Source organism: Acipenser ruthenus, chromosome 19, assembly GCF_902713425.1.
Source record: "Acipenser ruthenus chromosome 19, fAciRut3.2 maternal haplotype, whole genome shotgun sequence".
Taxonomy (NCBI): Eukaryota; Metazoa; Chordata; class Actinopteri; order Acipenseriformes; family Acipenseridae; genus Acipenser; species Acipenser ruthenus.
This window is the reverse complement of record NC_081207.1, coordinates 9,190,350-9,207,478: the sequence shown is the minus strand read 5'-3', so window position 1 is coordinate 9,207,478 and position 17,129 is coordinate 9,190,350. Positions and strand designations below refer to the sequence as shown.

Genomic DNA, 17,129 nt, shown 5'->3' with positions numbered 1-17,129 from the left:
AACTCTAATACCTCTGATTAAATCTCATCAAGAAGAATAACCCATACCAGGTTCTTTACATAGCATAGATTATGCTATTCTATGCAGCTTTTACTGTTTATGAATAGTAATAGTAGAAAAGGTACACTGAGTGCAGTTGCTCTGATTACATGTTAAATGTTCTGACAGGATGAAAGACAGGTGACATACACCAGATGTTCTGCTGAAGCCCTGGCAGCTCCAACACTTCTTAAAATACCTCGAACTGTCTGCACAGATCTTAAACCAGGTTATGAAAGGTAAAGCTGATGATGGCCAAGAAGGATTTGATTATAACATCAGCAAGTAGCAAGAAACAAGTCAGGATACAGAAGGGAACACAGTGAAACACACTGCTGTTAAAATGGTAAAAGATAGCTGTTCCACAGCCCTTGGAGCACCACATGTTAAAAACTCCATGTGATGCAGACAAAAGAGGCAAGTAAAATGCTTTTATGTCGTGGATCAAAGTTTTGCAAAACCTTGTTAGTCATCAAAATAATAGTGTCCTTATTGAGTAGCCAGTGTATTAAGTAATGGGAGTGACAAGAGGTCTTACTCAGTATTAAACCAAGAAGACACGTCAAGGTCCGTCTGGGAGAGAAACAATCCCAGGCCTTGTGATGTATTGTGAATGATAAAATTAAGAATTACTGTAGTTATGGCTGCAAGGTTGAAGTCAAAAGCCACAAGCCTATGTGATAGAGACTATATGTATTGCTTTTACAAAGATAAGTTTGTTTTTTTTATTTATTTGCGTATTTTAAAATCCATATTTTAAGATTTTAAGGGATAAATGTTTTATACTAATTAAGTGTAGTAAACCACATATAACAGATATGTGTCACACTTATGTGAAATACTGTAGTCATTTGTTTAGACTGTATGCAAAGCATAAGTAGGGTATTTATATTCCAAAGAATATCGTAACAGAAATAGCTTTGATCCAACAATGTTCTTAATTAAACTAAACCTCTGAATAGGTCCTAAAGTAATGCCACAAGGACAATTAAGCGATTTGAAACAAGTCATGTAAGCTTCCATTAGCAGCAGACCCAAATCAAACCTATCGGGTCATTCCATATGAAATCAATCACTAGAAACCTCAAACATGCATGTTTGCCTTTGGAGACGTGGGTACAGTGTCAATTCTAGACCTGAGTGAGCTCCCATTCATGAGATACAAGTCATCAAAGCTTGACCTGATTTGAACATCCACCCTTCCTTTACATGGTCATAACTTCCTCCATAATTGACATAGAAAGTTGGTGTTGGGGTTGTTTTAAAGCTCTTATTTACAATATTTGCCACCATACCCGGCGCATATTGGAGACAGGCGTTTACATTAGATCACTAGCTTCATATGCTTCATGCAGTCATTAAAAAGCCGTAGCAACATTGTAAGTCAATTTAAACATTCCAGCAACTTTGTTAAAAAGTTGTGTGTCAATGGGAACTAAGTAACAGTTTTGTTTTATAACAAAATGACATTGTATTCTACACCCTCAAGTATAAAGCGAAAGTATTATTACAATCTTTTTATATGCACTGGTTAACAAGGATACGGTATGCAAAACGTTGGAAAATGAACAAGCAGAAGTACAAATTTGTATTTAAAAACAGAATTAGATCTACCATTGTTAATAATAATAATAATAATGATAATAATAATAATAATAATAATAATAATAATAGTAATAATAATAATAATAATAGTTAAATCCACTAAAAGACAACCCTGTAGATATCAGAACACAGGTGTGTAGGCTACGCTTACAGCACAATAATAATAATAATAATAATAATAATAATAATAATAATAATAATACAAACTTCTAAAATGTTTTTAAAAATGAACAATAAAAGCAATAAGTATCAATATCAAAAATAATTTATTGTTTAATCTCAAACTTGTACATTGTTAATACAACAAAACATTTTAAAATACACCAAGAGGTTTGTATCTGGCCTACTTTCGGCACGCTTAAAATTATCAAAACGTTTAATAATGTAATAACTGCATTAAGCACATATGCATTATATGTAGGCCTACCTGAAATTACGTTTTGTGTTATTATTATTTATAAATCCTCAGTCACTTTAATCACTGTTACTTCATTACGCTTAAGCTCCTCCTCATCTTCCTCAGCTTCACTGGCAATGACAGAGACCCGGCGTTTAACAGAGACCCAGCGTTTATTTGCAATATTTGCCAGCAGAGCCGGTGCGTATTGGAGACAGGCGATTATTTGAGACCTGGCAATTATTTGAAGTTTTACGGTATATATTCATTATATCAAAATCGATGTGAAATATAAGATAAAAAGGTTGTGTGAATCTGTAAACTTTGACCTCACCAAGGTCAAATCACGTAACCTTGGATTTGTTAACTACCTTGGTATTTCCGAATAGATAATTGTCTCCTCTTTAAAAAAGATTGTAATGAGCAATTCCTCTCACAAGTATAGTAGTACCTCCAAATGTTATCCTTTAACTTTACAGTGTTTGTTACTGGATAACTTCACTCAGACTACTTCCTCGCTAAATATCTTGGTATCCATAAAATGAAAATGGTCTCCTTTCTAAAATAGGTAAAACATTTTAATGAGCCATCTGTCCTACAAGTGCTGTAGTACCCCAAATAAGATGCGATGACTGGTATGATAGTCTTGGCAGTCACCACTCAGGAATATCATTTTTTGGGTAAACTAGACAACAAATGCTCCACCGAGTTATTTACCTTTGTTAGTAAATGGATCATAATTAGGATACCATTGAACTTGTGAGATAGATTAAAGAGACAATTATGTATTCAGGGATACCAAGATATTTACTGAGCAAGTTCAGTAGGCTGAGTGAGGTTATTGGGCAACAAACTCCTCATCACAAGTGGTACTGCTTTCCTAGAAAAAGGAGAACATTTCTAGTTGTCTTCTACTTGTGAGATGTCTTGCTTATTATAATATTTAGCATATTGAATTATTCACTTCACTTTAAAAAATAGGTAACAAAATACTGGTCAATGTGTAGGTTTCACTTTTTCATGACAAAGGACTTTATTTCATAACAAAAACAGGTTGATTTATTGAGTAACAAGCCTCAAATAAAGATAACCTCACTAAAACACTTACAAGCACAATAGTAATGCTACCATCCTACAGCTCAGAGAAGGGATTCTACTAAAACGACCTTCAGGATTTAAGAGGATTTAGTTGTAACCCAAGGATTATTAACAAAAGTCTAATTACAGACAACGTAAGGAGCTATTTACACCATTGCTGAAATGGTAAGTTAGGATATACTTTTTGAAAACGTTTTTAAAAGGTAATTCAATATACTATTATTGGTGCAAAGATGTGGGCATAAGATGTAAACAGTGCTGCTTACAACAGTCTTTAGTTTGAAAAATGTTGGTCTTCTGCAAGAGCTACTGTTTCTTCTCCTTTAGTCTGTCTTTGACTTTCTGGGGTTCATACTGTATCAATCTGAGGATCTCTTTGTTCTCTGTGATTCCCTGGATAAATTCTCCTTCTGTTAGTTTATCTGAAATGAAGAAAAAAAAAACATTTTAGATTTTTTTTAAATGTTTTTTTTGTATATGTGTTTCAAAATATTTCAATTTTAATAGCTGTACACATGTATAATAAAGGTCTCTGTTCATCCATTTAATAAATCCATAACATGTATTAGTTAAAGTGAGTTTTTATGAATACAATGTTTGATTTTTGTGAAATATTCCTGTTTTGGCAATAAAGAAGGCAACAACAGTCTGAAATGCATTTGAAACATCTTAAAATAGTTTTGTGAATAGTATTACAGTTGAACAAAAAACACCCAGTAAAATAAACACAGTACCATATCAAATGATCTTATATACAAACAAACAAAAAAAAAAACATTCATCAGCAACTATCCAATGCAGTGCTTGACTGTGGTTCTTCCAATCCTTGTTTTCTCCAGGTTATTATTATTATTATTATTTATTTCTTAGCAGACGCCCTTATCCAGGGCGACTTACAATTGTTACAAGATATCACATTATACATTATTTCACATATCACATTATTTTTACATACAATTACCCATTTATACAGTTGGGTTTTTACTGGAGCAATCTAGGTAAAGTACCTTGCTCAAGGGTACAATAGCAGTGTCCCCCACTGGGGATTGAACCCACAACCCTCCGGTCAAGAGCCCAGAGCCCTAACCACTACTCCACACTGCTGCCCCATCACTTGCGGTGGGAATTAATATCGATTGAGGTGGACGGAACAAGGTCTTCAGTTTGAATAGACCAAGAGAGTCCATTGATTCAAAAGGATGACCTCCGTGTTTTGTCTGTGCTAAAAATCTTCTTTTTTTTTTTTTTTTAAATCACACTCCAGGAAAGGATCAATGGATTTATTTTCAAATGAATACCCTAATAGATTATGGATGTTTTTTGTTTGTTTGTTTGTTTTTTAACGTATTACAAACAGAAATGTGTTCTATCATTTCGTTATAAGGTAGATGTTCCTGTTCAACTACATAATATATTGTGCATAATTCATGTCATCTTTTCATTGCCTTTTTAAATGTCTATGTACATTATACTGGTATAAGGTCAGAACTTGATCACCTTTAAAGTATTGTATTTTATTTTTTTTAAAACACTCAATTCTTCATATACCACTATTCATTTTTAATTCTCTTCACTCCTTCAATCCACACCCACACAGCTCTATAATCTGACATACCATTGTCCTTCTTGCCAAAGTAATCCCAGATTTTATCAGTCCTCTTTTCTGGTGTATTCTCATCTTCTGGAAGATCTTCTTGGTCATCTGCGTTTATCATTGTAAATATGGCCTGGAAAAAGACAAACCACAAAAAATAGCATAGAATGATATGGTAAATAATGCTTCATAATCAAATAGATAATTCAATTGTTAGTACACGTGAATGTAAACTAATGGAAATTATAAGAAACCATAAATTGATTTGTTTAATTCCTCCCTCAAAACATATTAGTAGAAAGAGAGTCAATATTTAATTCCATTACACCAGTTTGTCAGCACTAAAAGGTTTTAGAATATTTAGCAGACTAATCATTTTTGCAAACATGATCTGTTCATGGTTTTAAAAAGAGAATTAAGCATGTATTTACTGAATTCTATATACCAACATGTATTAGGAAACAAAATACAGGGACAAATTTAGCAATGATAAAATGTAGAACATTGTGACTTCACATACATGCACTCACACCCAGAAACACATTGAACAAAGTTGCAATGGCACTTATCTTTGTAAATCAAGCCCATTAATTGCTTTATACTTGCTTGTTATTGCAATACAAGAAGAAAACATGTGCGTTACCTTGACGATTTCCAGGACTTCAGTCTTGTTGATGGTCCCATTGCCATCAACATCATAGAGAGAAAATGCCCACTCGAATTTCTGAATAGTTTTCCCAGAGGAGGTTAGATGCAAAGCAATGATGTATTCTTTAAAGTCCAAAGTGCCATCATTGTTGGTGTCAAAGCTTCTGAAGACATGCTGTGCGTAAGCTTTGGGGTCTGCATCTGGGAAGAAACTTGCATAAATGCTCTGAAACTGCTCAATGGTGATTCTCCCACTTGGGCATTCCTTCTGGAAAGACTGGTACCAAGCACTGAGCTCTTCTTCACTGTACCTGGTGTTGAGTTTGAGGTCTTCGAGGAGCTCCTTAGAAAGGATGCCGCTTTTGCTGTTTCCCATTTCAAGACACTATAATGTAAGACAACCAAAGCCGCAATGTGCTTGTGTCATTTACTTCTCCGACTCTACAAACTGCTGAATAGTACACGTTGACTGCTAGATTTAAATCCAGATAGGCTTTTCCCGGATTAGGAGGATAAAGGTGTCATTCGGAGGCTGGCTTTTCTTTTTACAGTTTTTTTTGTTCTTTTGTGTTTACAAGAAATTCTTTACATTACCTTTGCTGTGTCCCATGTTGTTGCTGACTTTGAAATTAAATCAACTAGGGATTTCTCAACATTTTCTCACAAGTGTTTGCCAGGAGATCGAGAAAGAGAATTTCGCTTACAAGGATCACATTGTATCCAGATCATGCTCCGTCCTGCAACAGTGCTGGTTATCTGCTCTTACAATACACCACTGATTTTAATCCGAGCGCCATTGCAGGAGGGAGCATGATCTGGAAGCACTGCACTGCTCTGAAGAAAAAAAAAATCTCTTTATCCGGGAGAACGTTCCCCAGTAGAAGCTGAAAAGAAGTAATACCCTAGTTGATTTACCTATAATGTGTGAATAAAAATATCAAAGCAATTGGGATTATGTTGAATAATATATTGCTGCAATATGGACAACACGGGATACAGCAAAAGTAAAGTCATGTGTTTCATGTAAACACTGCAGGGCATTCTGTAACAAAGTTTAAGCACACTGACTGAGGACTTGAAATTTTGACCCAGTGAAATGTTGTTCTTACAATCAACTACTGTTATTGTATAATTATTCATACTGTTAGCACAGGCATTGGAAAGTAAGTTGTATTGCATTACATTATCAGTGGTATTGTTGGTTCTGCCTTGGCTGTCTATTTCTGGAGTACAAAAGCAGTGCAGCTGTAAACCATAAGAAAAAACACATTTGTCTAATCATGCAAGAAAACGTAACCACGTTTTTGAGCGAACGCTGCCGGATCGTTTACGTCACCCGTGTGCAGAGCTTTAGCGCCTGCCACAGATTGCACAGGTAAGAAGACAATAATAAAGACCACTTGAGTTTATAGAACTACACCCGGGCATAATACAATGTAGACCACCATGTCTATCTAGTAGAAACGGATTTGTATGTATTTATTTATTCTATTGTATCGTCATATTCAGGTCCAGGGACATTGCATTTCCTTTGCTCAAACGTGCAAACTACAAATGACTCGTTTTTCATAATTGTTTACAGGTGATGTAAAATACGATTTGTAATCTGATACCGTTCAACGTAATATAAAGACAAATAAAATTGATTTGAAGTGAGACGGGAAAACGCTAATTCGAGTTTCTCTTTGACTCCCCTACTCTGCTATTGGTGTCAGCCCACTCTGAGGATCGGTGGGAAATGTAGTTTTGTTTTCTCAGTCAAATTCTGTATTCTGCTTATCCAAGCTTTGGTTTGTTCTGTCCAATGCAACTAATAACAATTATCAAGCTTTCTACAGCAATTAACATTTCTGAAAAATAATTCGATGACTTTAATCAGCATTATTAAATCTCTATAGGGATGTTTGAAGCCTTTCAAATATTTTTCTTTAATATGTTTTTTTTTTTTTTTTTTTAGCATGCACGATTGGGAATACAACTGCCATAGTTCAAAAACATCAATTTTAAGGGATCTGAAGCCATTGTCACTGACTTACTTGCAGGCTATTGTTTTGTCTGTCATAATATAAGTAGAAACCTTTGTCAGTGCAAGAAAAAGCTTGTATGCTAGCCTACATTACATATATCTGTGGCAGAAAACTACACCTGAAGAGCAGCACCTTTACACAGCCTTATCAAAAAACAAATACGAACACAGCGGCATTACAAGCCACTGAAAAAGATTGTGAACTTAATAAAAGAGGACAGTAGGTGAAGCCAGGAGTTACTGGCAGGAGAGATGGAGCGGGCTGTATTATTATTATTATTTTTTATTTATTTATTTATTTCTTAGCAGACGTGCTTATCCAGGGCGGCTTCAGTCATAAACAAAAATACATTTCAAGAATCACAGTACAAGTAATAATACAATTAAGAGCAAGATAAATACTTGACAAGTCTGATGATCAGGCAAATAAGATCCTTACAGATGTGTCAATTGCTAAAGAAAGCAAATCATTTGTCTTTCCATAAGCTATATACCAAAATGCTCTTTTAGCCGTGTGCACATATATGTATGTCTGATAAAGCCGAGGGCATGATAATTGTAGATTGTACTGAATTTAGTTCCTCTCGGACTGTACTACATCAGTATTATAGCATTCCAGTATTGCAGACACAGGCACCATTTTCAGGACAACTATTCAAGGCAAAACTTCAAGCAGACAAAGCATGTTTCATCAGTGCAATTTCTCTGATTCTTACAATTTATTGCCTTTTTCACAGTTACATTCTAAATGCAGTTATAGTCACACACTACTTAACAAAATAAAATAAGTCTGATATAAAAGATTTTAGGAATGCAATGTAAGTATTTTATTCAGGATCTCTATGATGCTGAAAGGAATGGGGCTTAAAATGTTATTGCAAAGTATCGTGAAATGCTATTAGAAGTCTGGAGTATTGAAAATGATCAACACAGATAAAGTACACTGAGCTTCTGGTGTGGAGCCTTAACAGATAATACTAACAAAAATTTAAAAAAATGTGTTTTGCTTGCTTTATACTGTAGACTTGGTTGTAAAACAAACATCTTCATTTCTGTCAGATTCGTTACAACAGTTTCTTTTATTTTCAGTAAATCTTTGAATGATGAAGAAAATAAAAGGATCTTTGGGAAATGAAACAACCCTAATGGACATGGTCATAACTACAAAGGTAATTTGCATGCACGCTTGCAACAATATAACATTTTTAAATACTGGCCTAATGTCTAAAGCCCCTTTCACACTGGCATGATCTATCCAGGTCAGAACCTACCCGGGCAGGACCCGGTGTCATGCGGGTCGGGTATGTGATTTCACACTGCTTTTGATAAAGCAGGGTTGACCTGGATGACAGACGCAAATACACAATGCACGTATCAATGCCCCGGAAGCAGCTTGTTACTGACGTTTACATCCAAGTTTCTCTGGATTGAACCATTGGCCACATTTTTAATTAGAGCAAATGTTTCTGCACCCCTGCTGACATCTGACTCATGCTGTGTCTAAACAGAATAAACAGAAACGTTCCTTGCAGAAGTGAAACTTTCACCGCAGGCGTGGCTGTTTGTTATTGCGTCGGCTCATGAACATCCGTCAAGCATTTTGTCTCGCTGAACCCGGGTCAAACCGTGTCAACCCACATCCTGAGGTGGGTTAACCCGGGTCCAACCCAGGTACGTGGTTTCACACTATGCGGGTAGCTAGGACCCGGGTAGGAGTGCCAGTGTGAAAGGGGCTTTAGTAACATCTGAATACCTGTTTTGTAGTGATTTCCTAATTAATCATATTAGTTTAAAGTCAATTCAAGAGACGTGTTCATAAAATACTTGTATTTGCATTTACAGCAAGGTGAGTACTTTGTCTAAAGCAATGTTGTTATATCAATATTTGTTTTGTCTATACTCCTATATGATTTTACTGAGAACAACTAATTATATGTCCCTTTTTTAATGCAAAAGACAGGATAGATCCTGCAGTCACTAAGACCTGAGGCCCAAGAGAATAACTATCAAACTAGAGCCTTGCTACCCTGTAACACCATTACATTAAATTAAAAGCTTTAAATGAGAAAAGCAACAAATAAATAAATAAAGTGTAATATCCCTTTAAGAGGAGCCATTGGGCTCCAGTACCTTTCTGTTCCACCACCAGGTCTATCTACAGGTGGCCAAATTATTAGGAAAACCTGTTTTTTCACCTTTTTTTTTCCTTTGTTAAGGTCAGGTGGTCATTGGAGGGAGGGTGTGTGTTTGTTAGGTTAGTTAGGTTTTCTAGATGCTCTCATTTCAACCAAAATCTACTAAAAAAATAAAAAAGGTTATAAGGTCCTTTTAGGAAAAAGAAAGTATTAAAAGTACTAAAAACACGTTCCAAAGACTAGTTTGCTGACATCTTCTTTTTACAAAGGAGTTTTCCTGGTTTTGTTTTGGATGGGCAGCTCCCCCAAGGTTTTCTACACTGACAACTTCCCCAGACCTGGTTAGATCTGCCCATTCTTTTTTTTTTAGATTTTGGATTATTTTTTGTTTTTCTTGTTTTTTCTTGTTTTCCAGTTTGAGGAGCTGCAGCAACTTGACTATTCTGTTAGGGACTGTGTATAATTTTGTGGGGTGTTGGTTTGGGGTTATTTTTGGTCATTAATGTTTATGCACAATACACCTGTTTGATGGTTAATTGAACTGGTTCCAGAATCTATTTATTTTTCTGACAGTATTCCATAAATTTTGGAAACCGTTACAACCCAACCTCCCTGGGTTGTGTTGGGTTAGTGTTATCAGCGAGTGGATTATGGCGTTTTTAATTTTAAGTGAATATTTTCTTTTTCTTCCTCTGTGCAGGTGCTTCCTAAAACTCACTTCATGCTTCCTGGTTTTTGAAAAACCACTCGCCATGCACAATAATAGGGTCTTTGAGAAATGACCTCTCTTAAGGCTACGTACACACATGCCGCAGTTGGCTCGACAACTGTATTTACAAACGGCACTCTCTGCGGTTGTTTGTTGTACACACTCACCTTTCATTACTGAAGTGAGTGCACTTCCTGTTTAAACAAACTGAACTTCATTCATTACATGCCGATCGTGAGCTTTTGTGTGACAACATGGAGGCTGTGTTTTTGTTTATGCTTTAAGAAAAAAATTACTGTATGTAATCGATCGAGAGCTCATCAAGCACAGCTCTGCTCTTTTCTGATAAGCAATGACATTCCACTGAGCACCAGCTGCGGTTGTGTTAGTGCGGTTATAACACACACACACACACACACACACACACACAGCTAGTGCGCATTAACAAACCAAACTGAATTAATAACCACACTTGATACTTGCTCTGAAAAGGATTAACTAGTGCGGTTGTCGCTGCCCTTTGTAACCGAACTGTGTGTGTATGCAAACCGTATTAAGAGCAAAAGCTGAACTCACAACCGCATTTAGCCTGTGTGTGTGCGTAGCCTTTTTAATTCAGTTTGGTTACTTAATACGCAGCAACTGTATGTGTGTGCATTAAAACTACAGTTTTTTTTTACAATACACTTTTTTATTTAATCAAAGTACAGTTGTATAATATTCTGTTGTAAGAAAAAAAAAAATTATTTTTGGTTTTGCAACTTAAATAAAACAATATGGGACAATTTGTGTCCCCAAACACCACAGTGCGACCGCAACTAGTTTTTCCACCGATACCGAACGTCTCATTTGTGTGTTTTGGCACTCCAGGAAATGTCTCAGTAAATGACAAAGATGCATACGACTCCTTAGACATGGTCAGAAGTTTCCGTAATGAAAGACTGTGTGTGTACAACAAACAACCGCAGAGAGTGCAGTTTGTTAATACAGTTTGTTAATACATTTTCTACAATATATATATTGTAGAAAATAGAAATGCCGGTGCTAAAAAGATGCCTCAATCAATTCCAACACACGAGGTGCACCACTGAGGAATGAAGACGACAACTCTCACTTAATGAAAAACTTATATCCCAAAGTGTCGCTCAATTATTCATATTTTATTAAGAACAAGGTAAAAATAAAAACTAAATAAAGCTTAGGTGTTTCGACATATTGTCTTCAGAGCATGTTGTTCTAGTTGAATTTCCTTGCTGCTGTACATGTTAGCAACTATTAGGACAAATAAAAAAAAAATGTTTTATGTTGTAGTGGCTTTGACCTCGGCCCTGCATCTATGCTAATTTAAAAAGCCATTCCAGTCTCCTTGTTTAAAACTGACCCAACTGTGTACACCACTCTTCTTCCATCATTACTGAAAAACTAGGGTAATCCCCTCCTGCTGGTAAAACACAAGGAGTCCAGTAAAATATCAAATGTCAGTCTCTAGTTGGTTCCTAGAAAACCCAGCTGTCCACTCGTCACAACGTCCACTGTCCTCTGAGCCCGAACCGCCAGTGGACCTCACTGCAACGACGCCCTGAACCTCTGATGGATATGGAGACGGAGATCCCGGGGAACCTGAGAGGGGGAGGGGGCAAAGAATGGAGGCCACCAGGAACGTTTACACAGGTAAGTAGAACTATCACATTCACCTGTATAGTCCAGCTGGTTACTTCCCCTTGGCCTATCTGACCCTCGTGAATCTCCCTCTCTCTCGCCTATATTCTGGAACCCAGCTGTTGCACCCTGGATTGGACCACTGGACCTCAACCCTCGACGTTGGACAGGTAAGTATCACCCTGGACTGGCCTGGGGCATGCCCTAATGGAACACACACGTGGAGGTGACTCAGTGTGGGGATGAGTTATCGATATAAAATTAGATAGATAATAAGAGGCTGTGTGGTCCAGTGGTTAAAGAAAAGGGCTTGTAACCAGGAGGTCCCCGGTTCAAATCCCACCTCAGCCACTGACTCGTGTGACTTTGAGCAAGTCACTTAAACACCTTGTGCTCCGTCTTTCGGGTTACATGTAGTTGTAAGTGACTCTGCAGCTGATGTATAGTTCACACACCCTAGTCTCTGTAAGTCGCCTTGGATAAAGGCGTCTGCTAAATAAACAAATAAAAAAAATAAAATTACAACACTTGATACCCAGTACCCCATTAGCTTGGGGTACTAGCTGTGGAATCCCCCTGAATCTGTTGTTTTGTGTTGGGGACCGCTCAGAAACGCTAAAGCAGATGATTAGTGGTTGAATGGGATAGCCATCGCTTTGTCTCCTGAACCCCAGCAAGGACATAATTGAGACACGTTGTGGAACATTCTTGAATGTTGACCCCTCATGAATGTAAAGGAAGGAGCCTTGTCTTTGAAGTGTACTGAGTTACCTGGGTTGAGTAGATGCAAAAGAATGTGTTCGCTCAAGGTCAAGCTTTGCTAAGGTGGGGGGAGTATGTGATGGACTCTTTCTAGCCTGTGGCTGAGTTGAGTATTATAAAATATGCTTCTGGCGGCTCTGCAAATGGAGCCAGGCAAGTTTAGTATGTCAGACTGGTCTCTGAACCTGTAGACTAGGGGTTAATACTCACACTACTGCGTAGATAAAAACTATAAGAAAATAAAGTCAAGTACAGAAACGTTTCGGCCATGCCTTCATTAGTGTCATGGAAGGCATTTGCTTTTTCATTTGTCTGCTTAATTTCCTCTAATTTTACCTCAGGATAAGACTTGCCAAAGGGATTATCCCATAAAGATTAATGTGATTCACTGATTGGTGGATTGGGAATGTCACCAAATGAACTGTTTGGATCTCACATATGGTGGACCTATGTTACATGAATGTGTTATTTTCTAGATGAGCCAGCTTCTTATGCAAAGCCTAATAGAATAGCTGTGCCTATTTTTAGTTTCAGAATTAACCAGTGCCTTGCCACTTAATGTAACTGAAAGCCCATAGTCCATAAGTACCACATGTAAAGCCTAATCTTGCTGATCTTTTTTTCAAGGTATTGTGTTGGAAAAGAAAAAAAAACTGCTGAATTTCCAGAAGTTTGGAGGTTGATTATGAGAAATAGGCAGAAATACACGTTTTTTGATCAAACAATGTGTGAAATGACTCTGTTCCTATTAGTTCCCATAACAGGATTAATTCACTGCAAAGGATGTCAAACAAAGGAAACCAATGCATAATGACGTCTGACTAAAATAACACTATTCTGTACAGAAGAGTGTGTTTCTCTACTTTATTTGTAAGATTTGATGGGGTATCTGGTTTATTGTACTCCTGAGAGACCTATTTACAGTAATTTTCAGGTAATTCAAAATATTATAAAAAAAATTTATACATGGACAATTGTTGTAGGACCAGCTCTGTAAATAATAATTTATACAACAGTCATTTTTTGCAATTGAAATATCTGACTATTCTAGTCCCAATGACCTATAAAAATAAGCCATAAAACAATTTAACTAATAAAACATGGTCTGGCTTAAACCTAATATGATCATGGTAAGGAATCGTTGTAATATACATTATGCTGGTAGCTGTCACATGCATATAAACACCAGAGGGTGCCATTTCTCTTAGCCATTTTATACAGAGGATGAAATACAATAACAAAACATTCATTTCTGTACCATCTTGAATTGAAAGCCTTAAACTATGAAGTGTACAGCACTGCTACAGCAATACTTTATAATTGCTATGGCAATTCCAGCATTTTGATTTAATCCAGCTTTTGGTCATCAGCTTGGGTAGATATCCCTATCACATACTCCTGCAATGCTTAGATCAGTGACAGATTTATAACAGCAGAAAACAAAAATCTATGTCTGCAGCCTTATGTGGCCTTTTCAACAGAATAACACAGGGTCATGGAGTTCACTTTATCCCAGTCTGTCAGTGTTACTCTAATTCAAGATTAGGGGAAAGATCTTGCTTTAGTTTCCCTGAATAAGAACTATACCAATCTGCTTTTGGATAAGCAGTAGGGACCACGAATCTAAAGAACTATCTCACTGTAAGACACTTTGAACAAGTGCTTATCCCCAGTGATGCACCAGTATCTCATACATTGGGACATGTACTTAATATCAGGTTGGGCCACATACCATAGACTACAAGATGTCCTGAGAAATTATTCAGTCATTAATACTGTATTTTGTGCTGTTGGTACAGAGAGGTAGGCATGGTTTCCATTATACGAGAGTAGATGTTAAAACTTCATGCTGATTTGAACTCGGCTCTCACCAAGATAAGCACCAACTAAGCCGTAGCTTTACAGTAAACTAATGTGATCCATCTGTGTCTCTATCCATTTGCTTTTCCTTCCATATAGATCTCCTTCTGTCTGGTATTGATGGCTGAAGTGTAATGCTGGCTCCAGGGATCAGCTTATTTGCCTTCCTGGCGCATCAGCACACACAAAGGCTGCGATGCTGGCTCTGGGGATCAACCACAGTGCAGTCTCCCCAGCGCATCAGCATGACAACCGTCTGGATTGAGCGAAGTAGGGTATATCTCTGGGGTCTTCAAGTGGGCACCTTCCATCCTCTGTGTTTCGTCGACTAGCCCACAACACCTCAAGAGGGCTCGACGGTGATTCTGGCGTCCCAGCATCACCCCACTCTGTCCCCCACTCAACTCAGCCCAGCTTACTTACCTGTACATCAGCGTTTCTTTCTTTCTATTGTGCTTGAGATCCCCAGCCAGAATCTTTCCATCTCAACCACAGCCAGTTGCTGCTCCTCTCTGCTGCTTCAGATAAGTTCTTCACTGTGCGACGCAACTCTTGGCCACTGAATCCGACATCTCTGAGAAACCGGGTTGTAGAGTGTGTCACAAATCCTCGACAACCCACCTCCACTGGGTAAACCCGGACTCTCCATCCTAGCTGTTCTGCTTCAGTGGCTAGTTGAGCATACCGCAGTTTCTTCCTCTCATACGTCTCATCTACAGCATCCTCCCATGGCACTGTTAACTCTACCAGGTGAACAAGGCGTGCTGATCTAGACCACAAAACAATATCTGGTCGAAGGTTAGTGGTGGCAATCTCAGGTGGAAAAATAAGCCGTTGACCAACATCTGTCAGCATTTTCCAGGCTCTAGCAGCTTCCAGTTGTCCTGGGCGAGGGTTGGTTTTAACACTTTTTCTTGGTGGTTGCTCTCCTGGGCAGAGGAATGTTGTCTTTTGTGTGTAATGTTTTGATGGAACAGGTGGCAACTTATTGGTCATGTTACGCTTGTCTTCCAAGGCCAAACATCGCAGCACCTGGTTATGGCGCCAAGTGAACCGTCCTTGGCTAAGAGCCACCTTACATCCTGTCAAAATGTGCCTTAATGTTGCAGGTGATGAACACAAAGGACATGAGGGATCCTCTCCTACCCAGAGGTTTAGGTTCTGTGGTGATGGGAGAACATCATATGTTGACCTGATGAGGAAACTGATCCTGTTCTCGCAGAGGATTTTGATGAGTTCATAATGTGGGTGCATTATCAGCTTGAAAGTAACTATTGCCTTAAGCATTGTTGGGTAAACTTGATCTCAAACAATGCTTAAATAAGCTTCAGCATCCGTTCAGCCTTTCAAGGTAATCAAGGGAAGCCAACGTATACCAGAAGAACATTCCCCACACCAGGGCGATGTTAAAATCGGGTTGGTTAGACCGGTCCTAATAAAGTGACCGTACAGCGTATATGTTGCTGTGACAGAAAGACAATGATTCTTGGTGGTAAATCTCCCTCCCGACCTGTGAGGGTGCTAAGTAACGGGAACAGAGTACCCTGGACTACTTGGCCTGACACTTCCTTCCGAGGGTTAAAAGGAAGTTGGTCATTTAGAAAAGGGGCGGAGCTTCGGTACACTAACTCATCGACCCGGAAGGGAAATGATGTGGCAGCCGCGGATTGGAGGAGGGGTCATGAGTGACGGTTTAAATAGGGGTTTAAGCGACGTAATCTGTCCCTTCGTTTTGGTTTATGGAAAATAACCTGGAAGGACCTGTATTTTGTGTATCTGTATCGTGAGTGTTTGTTGCTTTTCATTATTAGACAGCTAACACGTTCCGGAGCTGTCACCAGAGGACAGCACAATCCCAGAACAGCACTGCAGTTGTATCAGAAATAACTGTATTTGCACCACTAGCACAAATTCACTCACTAACGGACTTGTTATGTGTTTTGTGTGGGTGTATAATAAAAACAGGACTATTATTTTGGGACAAACCCGGGGATTACAAATTAATTAATAATCACTGCTGTATTACTTAACATCATTTATTGTTTACTGTTTGTTTTGCAGTCAGGCACTGGACATAAAAATAAAAAAAACAAACATAAAAATCATTAAACAAACTTTGCACCTGGATTATAATTGTCTGTCTGTTCATTGGTCATCTGCACCTGCACACTATCAACCACTTTGCCACAGTTGCACGGATATATTTCTGGATTAATAAATATAGTGCTTTAAAAATTGTGCTTGGGGTTTGGTGGTTTGACTCTGGCGCTGGTTTTAAAGTTAAATACATTCTAAGGATTCAAGTGGGCATTAGTCCACATCACATGACCTCCTTTCAATAGAGCACAATGGCAGTATTGATTTGGGAAAAGCCCAGGGCTGAATGGCAGAAGTACTGTAGCTGTGATATGGGGGGAGCTACCATGGCACATGCTAACTAGTATATTTAATAGAATGTTACAACTTTGATTTGTTTTCTCTACAGATTGATATCAAAAATCATAACACACTTTTTTTCTGGGGGAGCTAACATCTGGTCTAAGTCATGCTTATATTCTTTAATGACCAATTACAGCAAACAAACAAAAGAAAACTTT

At 37.9% G+C, this 17,129-nt stretch overlaps 1 protein-coding gene and 1 long non-coding RNA gene across 2 annotated transcripts; one reads left to right on the top strand and one right to left on the bottom strand.

The window, feature by feature from the left end:
* Positions 1-3,049: 3,049 nt before the first annotated feature.
* LOC117424732 (S-modulin-like) lies at positions 3,050-6,063 on the bottom strand. Its single transcript, XM_034041404.3, has 3 exons — positions 5,377-6,063; positions 4,755-4,866; positions 3,050-3,561 (listed from the first exon to the last, which is right to left on the bottom strand). The coding sequence occupies exons 1-3, from the start codon at positions 5,755-5,757 to the stop codon at positions 3,446-3,448; spliced, it is 609 nt and encodes a 202-aa protein (XP_033897295.3). The 5' UTR covers positions 5,758-6,063; the 3' UTR covers positions 3,050-3,445.
* Positions 6,064-10,134: 4,071 nt separating this feature from the next.
* On the top strand, positions 10,135-16,653 carry LOC131698746 (uncharacterized). The gene is made up of 3 exons (XR_009307757.1): positions 10,135-11,922; positions 12,030-12,080; positions 14,632-16,653. It is a non-coding gene; the product is annotated as an uncharacterized LOC131698746 (long non-coding RNA).
* Positions 16,654-17,129: the final 476 nt, after the last annotated feature.